Raw genomic sequence first — 18,376 nt, forward strand, 5'->3', positions numbered from 1 at the left:
AAACAATTTTTTCTATTTTTGTTATGACCTCAATATTAGAGCTTACATTGAGCTTAATGCTTTCTTACACTTGATGGTAAATATTAATATTTTACAATGATGTGGCTTTAAAGCAATGAAAAACAGAAAGGAAATAAAATGGCTCCTGGATTTGGTCACTATTAGAACATGGATACTTATTTTTCTTTTTTGTGCGGCTCCTATTGTTGTCTTTGACAGCTCCATAACACCCTCATTCCAGGAAATGTTTAAACTTGTGTATTCCACTTCATTGTGTCACTCAGAATAATTGAGAAATGAGTCAGTATTAACTTTTGGTCTCTGTTTTTTTAGTCAGCACACACACGAAGTCCTTTAAGATGAAAAAATTAACACGAGGATCCCTTGACAAATGAGCAAACTTCTCCGGCTGATAGAGGTATAGATAGATAGATAGATAGATAGATAGATAGATAGATAGATAGATAGGTAGATAGATGTATGAAATGATGCTTACAGAAGAAAAAATGAGGAGCAAATAGCTTTATATCTTACAAACCTAAAGAAGCAGTCTTGTCTCTCACTATTACAACTTGCCACTGTTCAGCGTAGTTTTATTTTTTCTATACATTCTAGAAGAAACAACGGCATAAAGTTTGGATGTTAAAAGCAAGTTTTTCTGCCCCTGATATCAGTCAGAGTCATTTAATATTGAGTATCTGCGAATACTGCCAATATTTTTCTAGATAATGCACAATTCAAGTACATTAGGGTTGATAAATCTGTCTAACGTATATGCTTAAATGGTCTTTAAAGTTGATACTAGTCCCCAATATCAAGCTCTGAGGTCAGAGCAGGGCACTCCAGTACAGAATTACATCTAAGCCCGTTTAAGACATGAAGAGAATATTTTAATCGAAAAAAAGAACATCTAAATATGTAACTTCGACACACAAAGATGAGTTTTCAGGGGTTAGATCAATGACTGAGAGGAAGTTCAATAATATCTTATCAGATTAGCTGTAAAATGTCAGAAAGCAGAACACAGGGTTGTTCAGGTGAGCACAGGAAAAATTTATTTTTTGGAGATAGTTGGTTCTCACAGGGGCTGCACAGTGGAGTAGTGGTTAGCACTTTCACCTTGCAGCGAGAAGATCCCTGGTTCAAATCCTGGGGTGGGCCTGGGATCTTTATGCATGGAGTTTGCATGTTCTCCCTGTGCATGTGTGGGTTTTCTCCGGGTACTCCGGCTTCCTCCCACAGTCCAAAAATATGCTGAGGTTAATTGACTATTCTAAATTGCCCATAGGAGTGAATGCGAGTGTGAGTGTTCGTCTGTATATGTAGCCCTGTGACAGACTGGCGACCTGTCCAGGGTGTCCCCTGCCTTCGCCCGAGTCAGCTGGGATAGGCTGCAGCATCCCCCGCGACCCTAGTGAGGATGAAGCGGTGTATACAGAATGAATGGATGCTTCTCACAGAACAGTGACGCTACAAAAATACGAAATTTTTATACAACATGATGCATTCCTATAGATTTTACTATGCAGCAGTCAAAACCTTAATCACATACCGTATAAGATTCAGCATACACAATGCTGCAGCAGTAATATCAGTCCAGAATGTACTATTAAACAGACAGTTTTACTGCAGAAAATTGCTTTAAATTTGCTTATTTGACGTAAATTTTGCTAAATATAACTTATTTTTATTTAAAGACCCACCGAGGAAGATGTTAGCAGAGCCTCGGCACGCACTGTCGCAAACCGTCGTACCCACACAGTGTTTTTGCCACAAAGTTAGTCAACTAAACCAGTCAAACTAATCCCGTAGTCTACTAACCACACATCGCAAGCAACACACACAAAAGATAAAAGAATTGTATCAAACTTACAAAGAGCTAAAGTTACATACCTGTCTAGGAGAAGCACAGCCAGCTCGGCATCTGTTTTGATTCTTTTTTGCTCCCGAAATTCTCTCCACCTCTGAATTGGTATGAGGGGAGGAGAAACATCCTGCTCTAACCATAACGTCTTGTACTGACATATAACTTGTGTTTGTATTTCCAGCAGTGACAGGAAGGCTGCAGAGAAGCTCACTTTAACTTAATGAGTTTATTTGCAGCCTGAGATTTATTTTCCAGACTTCACCCAGCGGCCATTGGTGGTACTGCAGCTTCTATTTCCGCGTTTTGCTCCAACTTCCAGGCAAAGGTACTTGTCACTTTGTCCCACCCAAAATCTGAGAAAGCATCCGTTGTTCTGCTGAACCTGAGCGGCGGTCGGATAGTACAAGAAGCCAGGAAAGAGTTTATTTGAAACATTTCTCATCTGGCTGGACCTGAGGAGGCAGCATAGGGGGCGAGAGGGAAAAAAAGAGTTTGATTTCTTTCAAACTATGGAACAAATCTGTGGAGTTTAGTCATTAGACGGCTACAACAAGGTAAGTAACACCTCGTGCTTTTTTTGGGATGCCTTCTTCAGGAAAGTTTATTTACCAGAGAGATGCTTCACTGTATTAGATTTTGGAAGATTAATAATTAAACTTTTAAAAATGACTTTGAGTGTAGAAATGTCACTTGAATTTAGTTTGTTTTGCACCATTTTTATACTTTATTACTTTAATGTGCTTTTGCAGTTTTAAAAAGTTAGAATCTTGCTTATATTTAATGCTGTTTAATTATTCCCACTTAGAATATCAAGTATTTGTATGTGTATTTGCATTTGTATTGTCAGGGAATTGCCTTTAAAGTTTTTAAAATCACATTTTGTTAAAGCTTAGATTTTTTTTCTTGCACACTTTTGCTCCCAGCAGATGTTTGGCTTCAGGCTGAGCCTCCAGCTTGTCCTGCTCTGGATAATGTCACATCAGCAGTGGCAGAGCAGGAACTCCCACATCTCTGAGGGGACATTAGACTCACATTTAGAAAACTTTCCCAAGTGAATTTCCACATCCTGGCCAAATAAGTGGATAATATGTGAGCTTTGGGGCTACTTTATGATTCCTTTCTGTCACTCTGGCAGTTTTAATGCACAGTGGGCTCCCTCTCCATTAGATAAAGTAATCCTCTGTTCTCACGCTGTTCTAACAATTTATGAAGGGCAGCATGTCTTTGTTTCTGAGTCTTTTCACTATCAAATGCCCGCTGAAGTGTAAAGGCATGATAATCCTTTGTGTCCAACAGGCTGGTGAGTCATTCCTCTCCCTGAGTGGGACCCCAACCCCTCTGTTTATGTTGCTCCTTTTGCAGCAGAGTCCAGTTTAGATAGCACCACGGGCTAACTCAGGAAAGTTTGAAAGGAAGTTCATGTTGTGCAAAATCTGTGTTTCTTTGTGTGTGCAGAGAAGCTGGGAAATGTAGGATTACTCACAACTTGTTTTATTCAGAGTGTCTCTTGCTTTAAACAGGCAGGTGAGGTGGTGTGATTCTGCCTGCTAGAAAAAAACATGCTCCTGACCAATGAGAGTCCACACTCACATTGGTTTTGGCATCAGCTCTCTGTTACATTTTCCATATGTCCCGTCCCCAGTCAGCAGAGCCCTTGTTACAGTATGTCGTTTAGAGCATACAGATTACTTGTCTGTACTTTAATGTTAGTATTTCTTATGCTGGTTACCTTCTCTTTTTTTTTTTTTTGTTCCACAGAGTGTCCACATGCGTCAGCATCATTTCCAGTTTCCCCCGAAGAGGAATTTTGCACATCATTGTGATAAAAGGGATGAATGAGGTACAGAGTGGTTAAATAGCAACTATATTCTTTAAAATCTGCTTTAGACCCTGACTGGGGATTCCCACAGTCACTTTGGTAATTCTATCCTTAACCTAGTTTCTCATTAGTTAAATAGTGTGATCTTTTTATTCAGTTTACTCATTATTTTGGCTAGTGTACAAATTCTGTTCCCTATGAAATCCACCTGTTCTTACATCCTCCAAAAGAATTCATTTTTAAGAAATATAAATTTCATTTACAGTTACAATATAGCATCCTGAAGACTGCAGCTGGATCCCAGATCTCTTATTTGTATACATCCACCTTCCTCATGTGACCTGGAAACTGATCAACAAGTCCACCACATCATCATTAAGAACATCTCAGTTCTCTCTCCATTGTATTGCACATGCATATGTGGAATGAAAACATGGAAGTTTTAGGAATAAGATGCAGCTATTTTAAACAAAAATAATACAGTGATAAATATACCAAAACAAAATATTTCAGCTGACATTTACTGAGTTATGTAACCTGTCTGTTGTAAAAATTTTCCTTTTTCACACTGTCATAATGCCTAAGGGAAATGAAACAACTTTTTCCATTTGAACAAGACCTTCCTGACTGCCTAAAGGGCATGCAGCTCACTCAGAACATTTCCTCTTGATTTCATTCCAGAGCCGATCTGCTCTCCTCAGAAGGTGCCACCTTGTCCTGTCCAAGGCCGACACTCTCGGCTCTGTCCCTGCCAGAGCTGCCCTTTCTGAGGACTCTGGAGATGGAGTCACAGCTCAGCCTGAGAGTGACGCAGCCTTCCCGCTGTCTGAGCTCTCACACCTGTTTGAGAGTGAAGATGGCTCCCCGTCAACTCAGGACACAAGCCAGGACTCAGTCCTGGAGCTGGCCCAGCCCGGCCAGCCGGTGGACAGCAGACAGAACCTGCGGATGAAGTTCCAGGGTGCTTTCAAGAAGGGCATTTCGAACCCAATGGACCTACTTGAATCAACCATATATGAGTCCAATGTGGTTCCAGGCCCCAAGAAAGCACCCATGGACTCACTCTTTGACTACGGTACCTACAGGAACACCAGCAACCAGAAGAGACGCAGGAAGAAGCTCCCAAGAGGGTGAGAAGACCCTCACTGTCTCTAACCTACAGCACCTGCGTCTTTCCAGGATTTACTATGTGTCCTTTTAACATGTTGGTTTAGAGGTTTACTTTTCTGTCTTAACAGTAGTAAACATATACTGGAATTTTTTTCCATGGACACAGGGGCTGGTTTGGAAAAATGTTGTCATAAAAACAAAAACCTCCTACAACTGCTACTCTGTAGACAGAGGTGTGCCACTGGAAGAGGTATGTTCTCACACACACTCAGTGTTGGCCAAGCAGGCCTTCATTCAGCTCTCTGATCTAACAGAGAGCATGTTGTTGGTTCCTCTGCAGCCATTGAGGTAATATTTAGGCGGGTGCCTGTTCCTGGCTGCCCTACCTGCCCCATACACACAGAGGTCCATTTATCAGGGCACTCAGGGGTGTGGAGGATTATTTAAAAGATGGGTTGTGCATCAAACACCTATTTTATTCTTTATTTTCTGACAGTGAAATGTCAAAAGAAATGATGGATTCAAGGAAAATTTCTGCTTTTGTTGGGGTTGCTGTGGTTCAGGTGGTAGAGCTGTTTGTCCACTGATCAGAAGGTTCAGGCCAAGTTTCAGCTCTGCCACCACTGGAGTGTTTGTGTGAATGAGAATCACTGTGTAAAGTGCTTTGGAGAGCCCAGCTGTGGTTAAAAGGTGCCATGTGAGTGTAGACTATAAACTGTTTATCTTACAGTACAATCTGTTCAATGTGTGACGTAACTTAAAGTCATGTTTCTGTGTCGTTGTAGGAAAACTGAGGCTTCTTGTGATGATAGTCAAAGCTCTGACCCCCCAAAAGTCATGAAAATATTCAACCGCTCTCTACTCTTTGAATGTGTGTCACGTGGAGACCCCGAGGCCCTCGAGGGTCTGTTGGAGTATCTGCAAAGTAATGAAAAGAGGTTAACCGATGAGGAGTTCAGAGGTGAGAAACGGAATGTCGGGTTTTTTTCCTTACTCTTTTGTTTTTTTTCTGTGTTCTAAAGAGGAAACGAAAAGCGCTTTATCTTCTGGCTGCTTTACCCCTGAACTTTTGTCTCTGTGCAGTTTTTGTCTCAGAGGATGTGAGAGGGAAAAGGTGGAGTGATGTCAGGGTCTTTGTCCAACTAAAAGCAGGCCTGAGGAAAGCTTCCTGTGTGTGTCTGAGAAGTTTTTTTCAGGCTTATAACAGGGAGGAGTTAGAAATCACAGCAAACTGCAACTTTGTGAGAGAGAGCTAAATAGAGCTTTACAAGTTATTTTTTTAAACTGCGAGACTAATAATAGGAAGGGCTTGATAACTAAACAATGTTGTTGCTTTGAACCCCAAATACTTATTTGTATGGAACAATTGCTAAAGATTTAGCAGTCTTCTTCTATCATTATCATTCTCAGTGCATTTACAGGCACAACACGAAGTGACTTGACAGCAGATCCCCAGCTGCAGTATTTCAGACAGATTGCTAGAGGTAGAGCCCTACTGGTGTATTGGTTTGTCAATATTATCAGCTAATATTGACCTATCGTAGAAATATTGGTATTGCTATATAAGCTGTACAATACGGGCTTTTTTATTCATATGACATAATGCAGGAGAAGATACTTGGTATGACTTAGAAAAGGTTTTGTCTCATAGTTTGTCCAGCACGTCTGGTTTTCAACCAGCAAGAAACAGCACGTTACCCCGCTGTTCAGATCGCTTCGCTGGTTTCCAGTTGCTGCCTGCATAAAATTCAAAACTCTGACGCTTCATTTAAAACTACAATGAAAGCAGCTCCCTCCTACGTGAACTCTCTCATTCAGGTCTTCACTCCCTCCTGGTCACTACGCTCGACCAGCAAAAGGTGCCTGATACAACCACCTCAACAGGGCCGGTCGATAGCTAAACTCTTCTCCTCTGTGGTTCCCCGGTGGTGGAACGAGTCATCAAACTCTGTTGGATCTGCAGAGTCCCTCTCAGTCTTCAGAAAAGACTAAAACCCAGCTCTTCACTGAACACATTTGCACTTGGTGCTACTTCATGACCCAGACAAGCCTCTTTTTCTTGTTCTGATGTCTTTGCAACAGCTTTCTTGCTGCAACTCCACCTGTCAATCCCGCGACTCGAAGTCTTCTCTCCACAAGAAACTGAAACTTGCTCACTACGACCGCTATTAAGCTTTGAATAAGTAAGCTTGAAGCTGGTGTCCTGTGAGCTGCCTATCATGCACGCTGTGATACTTGTCTTCTGATTCTGTTGTAGCTTTGGGTCTGCTAGACCTCTTCCTGTCAGTGATTAAAGTGAACAAAAAAGTGAGAAGCCTGAACAGTTTGTTCAAAGTAGTGAATAAATTGTTGAAATAGATTAGTACTCGTAAATGTTAAACTTATCCAAATGCGGAAATTTAGGTTATACGAGATAAATATAATGAGAATATCCTCTCTTCTATTGGTAGTGTTAAATGAATCACCTGGCAATAAACACTACTGTACCAATGACCAGTAGAGGTCTTTAGTCTTTGTCAACAAAGAGGATTTCAGGCACTTTGATTTTAAATATAAAAATAGTTGAGGAGCTTCTGATTTAATATTTTCTTCACTTTTGAAATGCCAGCTTTATTGTTTCTCACCCCAGTGCAGCACTCCTTATTTCTCCTTCATTACCTCCGCCAGGAGGTTATGTAATCACCGGAGTTTGTTTGTCTGTCCGTCTGTGTGTGTGTCTGTCTGTTTGTCTGTTAACAGCATAACTCAAAAAGTCATGGACGGATTTTCACCAAATTTTTACAGGATGTCCAGAAGAGCACGGAAGAGTGAGAAATGGCCACCAGGCCGCCAGGTGGCCATTTCTCAATTGTCCTTCGACCTTCAAAAAATTCCTGGATCCAGACGGTGATTCGGATCACCTCCAAAATCTAATCGATTCTTACTCGTGCTCTTCCGGACATCCTGTAAAAATTTGGTGAAAATCCGTCCATGACTTTTTGAGTTATGCTGTTAACAGACAAACAGACAGACACACACACAGACGGACAGACAAACGGTATGGCGGAGGTATGCGCTCTCCGAGTGCTTTTCTAGTTATTAATGGGGTGTACTTGAGTCCATCTCATAAGTTGAGGTTTTCCTTAGGGATGTTGGGAAAAATCCCTTAGCACCAAATGGGACTAAATACAGAAACAAGCTGTCATCTCCAAAGAGTTGTGTCTTGATCAAAACATTTTCTTTGTTCTCATTTCATATTTCTACCAGAGCCATTGACGGGAAAGACATGTCTGCCTAAAGCTCTGTTGAATCTTTACGGTGGTCAGAACGGCACCATCCCTCTGCTGGTGGACATCGCAGAGAAGACCGGGAATCTCAGAGAGTTCATAAATACACCCTTCAGGGATGTCTACTACAGAGGTATGAAAACAACCCAAGAAAAACAACATGCAGCAAAGTTAAAGAAGCTTAATTTTCCAGTTTTATGTAAGACTGCGATCCTTCATCTTCCACTGAACTGAAGCCAGCAGAGATAGTTTTTTGTTGAGTGTTACTGTGTGCTGCCAGGCTGTGAGTGAGGCCCAATTACAGGGAAAAGGAATGTATTCACAGCACGTATGTTTACAGCGACTGTTTACAGCCCTGTAAATGAGAACAGCCAGGCATCATTTGTTTGGGTTTCATCCCTCACATTGTTAGCTGTGAAATAGCAGCAAGTCTTTTCACCCTGTAGCACCTTGTAGTACAAAATGTGATTTAACTGTGCATTGTTAACTCACATTTGGCGGTTTATTACATTTTGTACATTTTATATGACAATGTAAAATGTTTAAGGGCACAGTATCTTTGGGTTTTACCTCCATAGAAACATCCTGTATATGAATGTAGTCCTCCATAGCTGTTAGTTATTAGTTCTTTTTTTTCCCTTCCACCTTCAGATTAGTAATTGGCACCAGTTCCTCAAATGAAAACAGCCGCCTTTCTGTTACATAACTCCCTTTTTGTTTCTAGAATCTCTGTCAACATAATTAACTTCGCACACCTCAATTTAGTAATTAGCTCTTGGGAAATAAATTCTTTCTGTTTTCAATTCAGCACAGAAACACAAAGCAGGGATGTGCAGTACTTTCAGTTGTGGTCATGCTTGTGTGTTGTGTTGTGTTGTGTTGTGTTGTCAGGCCAGACGGCGCTGCACATCGCCATCGAACGGCGCTCTAAGCATTATGTGGAGCTGCTGGTGGAGCAGGGAGCCGACGTTCACGCCCAGGCCAGGGGACGCTTCTTCCAGCCCAGAGACGAGGGAGGCTACTTCTACTTTGGTAGTAGTCTACTTTGTCTGCACATACATCTTTTTCAAAACAACAGAGTTCATTGTAACTTTCCATATTTTTGGCACACCTTGTCCTCTCAGTCAGTCAGTTAGTCAGTGACTTCTGGGAAGTTGCTACTGTATTTTCTGCCTCATGTGTCAGTAATGATGTGGTCTGCCTGAGGTTTCCATGATTTCACTGGTCACATTTTCAATTTCCACTCTGACTGCCTTCCTTACAAGTGCCTATTCTGTCTTTTACAGCACAGCATTGACATCAGTGTTTTGTGATGTGTGCTCCAGCAGCTGCCAGGATCAAATAATTAACACATGGTACATTTTTCTCTGGCAGAAATAGACCTCCGTTGCTATGGGGAGATGAAGTGACATTACAGTCCACCCTTTTCTTTACTTTTTTTTTAATGTGGCAGGTTTTGGCAGGACTAATACAGTCAGGATTATTGTTGTGATCCAGTGGTGAACTCCACCTTGTGCCCAGATGTTTTTTGGAGTATCGTATGAGAAACCGTCATCAGTGCTCCGAAAACACGTGAAAAGAACAGCATTATGTCATTCGTACCAGCAGAGAGTCCAGTGAGAGGTGTCTGTGTTCTGCAGCTAAAGAAAAGTAAACATCCTCTGCTGGTGGGAAGCGCCTCAATGACCTTAACACATGGAGGAGAAATAAATCAGAGCTGGTAAACTAAGCCCAACACTGCCCTCTGCTGGCTTCTGTTCAGATTTCACCTCTGCCTTTACAATAAGTGGTACCCAGAAAACACGTTTTTATTTCTGTGCCCTTTGAATCTTGTGATGAGAATTGTAGCATATAATTGATTTAAATTTATTTTACTCTTCTAAAACATGAAAAGAAAGGTAGATTTAAAATGTTATGGGCTCGGTTTTATTTTTTCCCCCAACCTAGAATTTAAGAATTGCTTATTTGATTACAATCAAGCGTCATCTCCTTGCTCATCACAGAGGAGATGATTTCTATTTGCACTTAACATGGTTGTCAATCCCAAATCCCAGCGTGTCCGGGCACAGTGTGAGTAATTTGCTGCGGAGCTTTGCAGTGAGGTGAACACGAACCTGGCAGAGCTGATGGCTAATGGGATTTAGACTCACGCTAACACTCTGCATGCACCCGTGCAAATCCATGAAGAGGAGCGTTTCTATGCGAGGTGACAAAGTAATCTGTCACCCATGGCAACGGCTCATTTTCAGCAGCTGCTTTTGGCACTCTGGCCCCATTGCGCCCCTCCCTCAAACAACTGCTAATTGTGCTGTTTTCATAGCAGGGATTTAAGTCAGATCTTTGATCCATGTTTAGTATGCTTTGCAAAAACATACAGACGCCAGCTACAGTTCTTAATTAACCCTCCTGTTGATTCGCTTATTTTTAATCTGAAACACAGTTCCCTTAATCTCCTGTGATTTCAGAATAAAGTGAGCGCTCTGTCTCTCTCTGTGTGTGCCCAGGTGAGCTGCCTCTCTCACTGGCTGCTTGCACTAACCAGCCCGACATAGTGCACTACCTGACTGAGAATCCACACAAGAAGGCCGACCTGCGGCGCCAGGATTCACGTGGAAACACTGTGCTTCACGCCTTAGTGCGCATTGCAGACAACACCAAGGACAACACACGTTTCCTCACCAAGATGTACGACCTGCTGCTAATCAAGACTGCCAAGCTCTACCCGGACTGCAGCCTGGAGACGATCCTCAACAACGACGGCATGTCACCTCTCATGATGGCCGCCAAACTGGGCAAGATAGGGGTACATGACTTTACATCAGTGCATGTTAAGTATTATTAAGTTCAAATACAAGGTCAGCAGGGCAGCGTCTCCTTTTTGTCCAGGTCTTTCAGCACATTATCCGACGTGAGATCAAAGACGAGGAAGTTCGTCATCTGTCACGTAAGTTTAAGGACTGGGCTTATGGTCCGGTGTACTCCTCTCTGTATGATCTGTCTTCACTGGACACGTGTGGAGAGGAACCATCTGTGCTGGAAATCCTCGTCTACAACAGCCGCAACGAGGTGAATAGATGTCACTTGTCATGGCAACAGCTGAAATTAGTTATTTTTTCCCTATATCAGCCTATTAAGAGCATCAAAACACCACACATGATATGAAAACATCAAAACTTTAAAAGACCTGAAATGTTAACAGTATGTGCATCAAAAACCCGAGTTAAGATTTCTGTATGATATGTTTGTGTATATCATTTTTATTGCATGTGAAAAGTATGAAGTTTCTGGCCCTCCATTTAGAATCGCCACGAGATGTTGGCAGTGGAGCCCATCAATGAGCTGCTGAGGGCCAAATGGCAGAAGTTTGCTGCTGTCACGTTTTACATCAGCGTGGTTTCCTACCTCATCACCATGATCATCTTCACGCTCGTGGCTTATTACCACCCAACACAGGGAACGGTAGGTGTGAAATTTCTAAAGATATGGAATTTTCAAGACACCACCTGAGTATATTTTTCACCATGGCATGTATTTAACTTCATATTCCGGCTTTTCATGGAGGCCACGCGCATGAAGCATAATGCATCGTGGACAACAGTGGCAAATTTGTGTTCCAGATTTGTACCGCTATTGCACAAAGACACCATTTACTGCACTGTGTTTAAAGAGTATTTAATTTTTTTTTTATATTTAAATCCAGCTTTAGATAGCCACTTTATATTGTGCTGTTAACAGTGTGCCAATACTGGATTTATTCATTTTAATTTCTCATCCTTGTACATGTTGTTAATATTACTATTTTATTCTTATTTTATTGTTATTACTGTGTTTATTTCCCCTGGTGTGGGGAGCATTAAGGATTATCTCTTAGCATCGAGGTAGAAGCAGGGAAAAACTCAAAATTGTATGTTATCAACATTTCGAGGCAAACCGCAATACAAAGTGTGACAAATTGTGGTTTTACAGGGGATTACATGCTAATACTAAACTAAGATAACCAGATGCTGGCTCTAGCTCTATTCTGATAGATATTAGGCTGATAGCAATCTTCATATCTAACTCTTGGTCGGCCTTTTTTCCCCTCTAAAATTTCTTTATATGGTGTGTTTTGTGTGTTAATATTTTTTTTATTGCTGAGTTTATTTTCTGTAATAAAATCTTAAATTAATGTAATCGATAGTGTCCTGTCTTGCCTCCCTCCAGCCTCCATATCCCTACACCACGTCCTCTGATTACTTGCGGATGGCAGGAGAGATTGTCACGTTGGCATCAGGAATCTTCTTCTTTCTCACAAATGTAAGTCGGTTCGCTCTGACGTCTTGTTATGGTTTGATTATTGGTTGCTCGCTGCCATCTCTCCAGTAAAAACAGTGTAGAAATGTTTCTCCTGTTCTTCGCAGATTAAGGACGTCTTTCTGAAAAAGTGCCCCGGAGTGAAGTCTTTATTTATTGATGGATCCTTTCAACTACTGTAGTAAGTTTCCATCCTCCGTCCTTGCAGCCTCCTCATCCTCACCTCTGCTACATCTCTTGCTGGTTTTTACTCGAGGCAAATTTTGCATCCTCTTAATTGAGTCATCTAATTAATTTTCCCAGCCTCCTCCCTGGCATGTTTTATAGTTTGAATCTTTAATTAAGCGCATGATCCAAACAAAGAGCAGCGGATGTGGAGCACCTCTCTGAACCGTGTTGATTTAAACCATTAGCTTTGATGTCTACATTCTGTTAAAACGCCAAATAACAGCAATTACATCTTCCAGTCTTCGTGTATTACTTCGGTGTCACAGGCTCGCAGTAGAAGTGATGCATTGACAAACCTCTTCTCTGTCCTCTCCAGTTTCATCTACTCTGTGCTGATTGTCGTCACAGCTGCTCTCTACCTGTCTGGCATTAAGGCCTATGTATCTGTGATGGTGTTTGCACTTGTCCTGGGCTGGATGAACACGCTTTACTTCACCCGAGGCCTGAAGCTCACTGGCACCTATAGTATCATGATACAGAAGGTTAGATACTGAAAACGGACAGAAATGAGATAATATTACCTCAAATGCTTTGGTGAATTTTCAGAATTTGTTGTTGTTTTTGGTTCTCAGATTCTCTTCAAAGATCTTTTCAGGTTTCTGCTGGTGTATGTGCTCTTCATGATTGGATATGCATCAGGTAGGCTTACAGGGTCATTAGTCCCACTGTTCATGTTAGTCGAACTGCAGTCTGGCAGCACAGGTTACAAAACAACTTCTGGTTGTGGTTTATACTGAGCTGTCTGCTGGCTGTAGCTTTGTATTTAATGAACATGAGAGTGATATGAATCATCTCATCTAATTCTCAGCAAGCATGTTGAACTATTCATTTAATTGTTCACAGACATAAGATAGCCTCCTGTGTTTTCACTCCACAGCTCTGGTGTCTCTGCTGACAGTGTGTCCTCCTCCGGGCACACAGTGTGACGGGGAATGTCCCACCTACCCCAACTGCAGGGACCCAGACACCTTTAGTACCTTTCTACTGGACCTTTTCAAGCTGACCATTGGGATGGGAGAACTGGACATGATCCACAGCGCGCAGTATCCAGCGGTCTTTCTGGTCCTCTTAGTCACGTACATCATTCTCACCTTCGTGCTGCTGCTCAACATGTTGATCGCTTTGATGGGAGAGACGGTGGGACAGGTGTCCAAAGAGAGCAAGAAGATCTGGAAGCTTCAGGTGAGCTGGTGATTTATGTTGCATAGAGAAGAAGGTGTCTGCATTCAACCCTCAAATGAAAGATCAAAATGAATTTACACTAGTCTGCACAACTTTAGAAAGATTTTTCATGAAGCTAAATGTATCTTTTAACAACTTGCTTCTCTATATATCATTTTTGAACTGTGTGAACATTTATTTTATTGATCAATTATGTTTTATTTGCATCTCAGTCTCTCTAATGTATCCTCTCTCTGTTGGCTGAAAACATTACCTGCAGTTCTACCAAACATTTACTGTATTTTTGCTACATGATTGTTGGTCACAGCTGAGAAATGCATTTTTTTTTACATTCTACAGTATCTGTTTAGTGCAATGAGATGTGTAGAATTCAGTGATTTTGATTAATATTGATGACAATTTTAGGCTTAGATGTGGTTTTCTTTATGATTTACGGTTCTAATAAATGCTTAAATTTAGGATTTTCTTTTAAAAAAAAAAAGGTAAAATGTATTTCGTATGTTGTATCTATGCTATAAAATTTATGCTAAACTTGTCATGCTAGCAAGCTTACAGATACAATGAAAACCAATGTTTTATTAACAGGTTTGTTTAATATGTTTGTTTAGCATGACAGTATTTGCTAATCAGTCCTAAACACAGACGTTATCTTATTTTTGCTTTTGTCATTGGCCATATATCAAGCTGAAATGTCACGCTTATTATGACACAGGTTTGAGTTCATCCTGTGGGGACGATGAATGTGTGTTGCAATTTCTTTCTATTAATTGTTATGACGGTTCCCCAAAATGCAAAAATGTTAACCTCATGGTGATACCAGAAAGATAGACTCCTTTAGGTATGATGGATGTCTTCCGGATTTCACAACAATCCATTGAGAACTTTCTGAAATTCATTTCAAAAAAGTAAGCAAAGTGTTTTGAGAATTCACCCTGGTTGTTTAAATAATGTGTATTCACAGTGGGCAACGACCATCTTAGACATTGAGCGCTCATTCCCAGTCTGCCTTCGAAAGTCTTTTCGAGCTGGTGAGATGGTGACCGTGGGGAAGAACTGGGATGGCACACCAGACCGACGCTGGTGCTTCAGGTATTTTGCATGAGTAACAATCACTGCTTCTCAGACATGCTGATGCCACTTCAAAGGACTGTTAATGACCGTGGTGTCTTGCTATATCAGGGTGGATGAGGTCAACTGGTGTCACTGGAATCAGAACCTGGCAATAATTAATGAGGATCCAGGAAAGAGTGAGACCAACCAAGTCAACGGGTTGCAGCAGAGCGTCAGAGCCTTGAGGAGAGGTGAGGTGTTCACTTTGTTCTCATGGCTTAAAGGTTCCATGTGGTGAAAATCCTTTGTTTTTTTCATTTTCGTGTGCTAAAATCTTAGAGGTGTAAAACAATAGCTGAAACTGCTTACTACTGCCATTTCTCAAATCCCCTTCAACTAGAAAGCCTCCCAGCCTTACAAGCTAGTCAGCGTTTTATCCAGTTCCTGTGTAGAAATGGAGGATCCAATAGAAGGATATGTATTATCTTGCCAGCTCAAGCCTGCTTCTGAGGTGAGCCCTTCAGAATAAACGACTGCCTCGGAATCTGCCAACTTTATTTATTTTTTAAAGCTACTTCTGGTAACTCTAAAATGTCTCATAGTTTTGTCGGCTGCCGCTCCTGATAAAGGCGTGGACAGCAGCATCTCAGCCACATTTAAAAATGCAAACACTGGAGCAGCTTGTTTAGAACAGGGCGAAGACTGGAATTTATGCATTCATGGTAAAAATCAACCATCTTGGTGATATTTTCCAATGAAAAACTGAGGACTTTCATTAATTTGCAGAAAAAGGGGCACAACATAGGGCCTTTAAAGCAGGAACAAATGTAACGTGTCTTCCTGTTGACGACAGGAATTCATAGAGATTAAAGGAATGTTTTCCTCTTTTTATCCCTCTCAGATCGCTGGTCCACAGTGGTCCCGCGAGTGGTGGAGTTAAGTAAGGGTTCTCGGCCTCAGGATCTGATGATAGAGATGGAGCCGCTGACGTCCAGGCACTGACAAATGGAAAGGACTAGTGCTGTCCTTCTTGCAGGGAGACAACAGAAAGCCATCAGCATCAATGAGATCACACTGCAGGGGACAATTTGGCCAATAAGTGTGCTAATTTGCACACGTCTCATGCGCCTTTTGTTCAGAGGAAGTGTCAGGAATATTACAGCAGCGCTCTCAGTGTAACAGGACAGAGGAGTGAGCAGGAAGAGACACTGGATGTTTGATTTCTTGAACGCTTAGTGATATGAAAACACTAAACGTGGATCAACTACACACCCTGAGATAACAAAAGGAGATAAAGCTGCATTAATTACACTGTAAGCTGTAATTTGTTTTTACTTGTCACAAAAGAATAGAAAACCTGTTATGAAAATGTACTGTATCTCTGCATTTCACACAATAGTAGCAGTGCACTCAGGGATTAAATAGAGTCCAAATATTTCAGCATTTCCAGTGTAAATATATTAGAAAACTGAATCATGGCTTTTATAATAGCTGGCAGGAGCATAATTACTATTATATTGCATTAGCAATGTAGACAAAAACTTTGATAAAAATCTACAGGTATATTCACAATGGGAGGTATTTCTTCAGTAATATATTCCAATAAATATTTATAGACTAGAGGCTTTTATTTGCTTGCGTTACATTTTATGAGCTCCCTATATGATGTGTCTACATGCTGATTCAAATGTTTATTTTCCAGGCAGCAGGGCTTCAGTGTATAGAAACAGAATATATCTTTTTTTTTTTAATGCTGTATATTTTCTTCATATTTTCTGTTGTATTAATTAAATTGTTTCAAAACTTTGAAAGTCTCAGGCTTGGACTGCCGGCTCAGGCAGCACAGCTTTCATTTGAACTGAAACAATGCACTATGCCAATTTCTGATGTGTGCATTATTATATGAATACAAAGACGTTATTCTGAACAAGATGAGCATGATGAGCAGGTTATAGTTGTCAAGCAAATATGCAAATGCAAGACAATAGCCTTCCGTGTTATGGTTTGTCTTTGAATTTCCAGAGTTATTGTTCCTTTGCAGCTGGGGTATTTGCATAATCAACTCTCAGTCCTTGCCATTATGTACTTCCCCCTATTTGCTGCAGTGTTTTCATTGCAATTGGCTCTTTGCCCTATACAGCAGGGTTTTTTTTTTTTTGCGCATCTACGGCATGTAGGCATGTATTTGTGTTATTGTACTACATGACAGAATTTGATTACAAGCGGATAAGGCCAAACAATTCATTTTCTCTCGCTCAATCCTGTTGAAGGTTACAGGTCATTGTTCGCCAGGTTTACATTTATGAGACCATGACCATGAATTTTTATAATGTCTTCTACATTGTTGCACAGAACAACAAACGCTGTCTCCTTTTTATAAACCATACAGCTGTATTTCTTTCAATTCCTGATTCTACATGAGATCTACTTTTGTTGTTGTTGATAATGACGATGCTTTTCAGTCACCCGGTGGATCAAAATCAACTAGTTTGCTATTTTAAAATTAGACTGCAATGACCAATAAGAATATTTGAGGGAAGATGAAATGATGAAAACATTTCTGGAGAAAATGCTGAAAATAAAACCTGCTGTCACTCACAAGAAAGAAAGAATATTTGTTTTCTGTGTTAATCTGAGCAGTGTCTATAATATATGTCTTCATAAGAGGTAGTAACATATTTCGACATTTAAATCTATAAGTTCATTATATAATTAAGCTATTGTCATAACTTTCTATTCTGCATGAAAACAGGCTTTTGTAACACAAAATTCAAGAATTACATTTTTTTGATTTAAAAAAAAAGCATTTATGCGTTTGTGATGGATTTCTTACAAAGAGAACATCACACAACAAATAAAACATTATTCTAAAAAAACTGATTGCAATAATTCTGAGCTCTTGTCAGACTTTGCCTCCATCATTTGCAGTTCCTCTGTTGGCCTGCTGATGGCTGCAGAGGTCTAAACTCCTCAGCTGTGCTGCATGTAGGCATGCCAGCTCAGGAAGACAAGTGTTAGTCCTGTCTGCTGCAGTTACTATAGGACATAAATACATATATTTCAATTATAGCAGTAAATACTGAATTGTCAGTGCTAACTGTTATTAATATAAAAGGTTAACGTCTATCTGAGATATTTTTTCCAGTGGACCCTCAGGTGTAGTCGACCGCTCCGGGTGTCCTCTGACACCTGGCCTGTAATTATGCTCTTTTGGCTTCCTAATGAAACCACAAGCTGGCAACAATTTATGAACTGGTTCATTGCCTTTCACCTTTCATCATTACACTTCACCTGTTCCTTTTTCCTCTTTAAAATGTTGCAGTGGTGATTTTCACTGGTGATAACCGGGGCCTTACCACTCACCTCCTCCCTCTCTCTCTCTCTCTGAGGCCAGCAGCGCTGAAGGACACAGGGAATCTCTCGCCACCTCAGAGAAGAGGCTAATCCTCTTTGCCCCAACTTTAACTGGGCCACTAATCCTCCAGGTTTATCTAAGCAGTGAGCACCTAGCGCTGCTGACAACTTGGCCTGCCCTCTTCCCTGCAGCCTGTTAAGTAGGGC

The 18,376-nt window shown here is 40.9% G+C and overlaps 1 protein-coding gene across 2 annotated transcripts; it reads left to right on the forward strand.

Moving 5' to 3' along the window:
- Positions 1-2,169: 2,169 nt before the first annotated feature.
- On the forward strand, positions 2,170-17,278 carry trpv4 (transient receptor potential cation channel, subfamily V, member 4). Of its 2 annotated transcripts, XM_051951168.1 has the most exons (18): positions 2,170-2,421; positions 3,626-3,707; positions 4,368-4,816; positions 5,582-5,757; positions 8,043-8,195; positions 8,954-9,094; positions 10,567-10,865; positions 10,949-11,128; positions 11,363-11,521; positions 12,266-12,358; positions 12,463-12,536; positions 12,900-13,065; positions 13,156-13,222; positions 13,461-13,765; positions 14,727-14,854; positions 14,945-15,066; positions 15,216-15,326; positions 15,717-15,828. In XM_051951168.1, exons 2-17 carry the CDS (start codon positions 3,699-3,701, stop codon positions 15,323-15,325), a joined length of 2,631 nt encoding a protein of 876 aa, XP_051807128.1. In that variant the 5' UTR covers positions 2,170-2,421; positions 3,626-3,698; the 3' UTR covers position 15,326; positions 15,717-15,828. The 2 variants fall into 2 exon arrangements, with proteins under 2 accessions (XP_051807128.1, XP_022054098.1); XM_022198406.2 differs by lacking the exon at positions 15,216-15,326 and having other exon boundaries at positions 2,173-2,421; positions 15,717-17,278.
- The last annotated feature ends 1,098 nt before the right edge of the window (positions 17,279-18,376 follow it).

This window comes from Acanthochromis polyacanthus, chromosome 7 (assembly GCF_021347895.1).
Source record: "Acanthochromis polyacanthus isolate Apoly-LR-REF ecotype Palm Island chromosome 7, KAUST_Apoly_ChrSc, whole genome shotgun sequence".
Classification (NCBI taxonomy): Eukaryota; Metazoa; Chordata; class Actinopteri; family Pomacentridae; genus Acanthochromis; species Acanthochromis polyacanthus.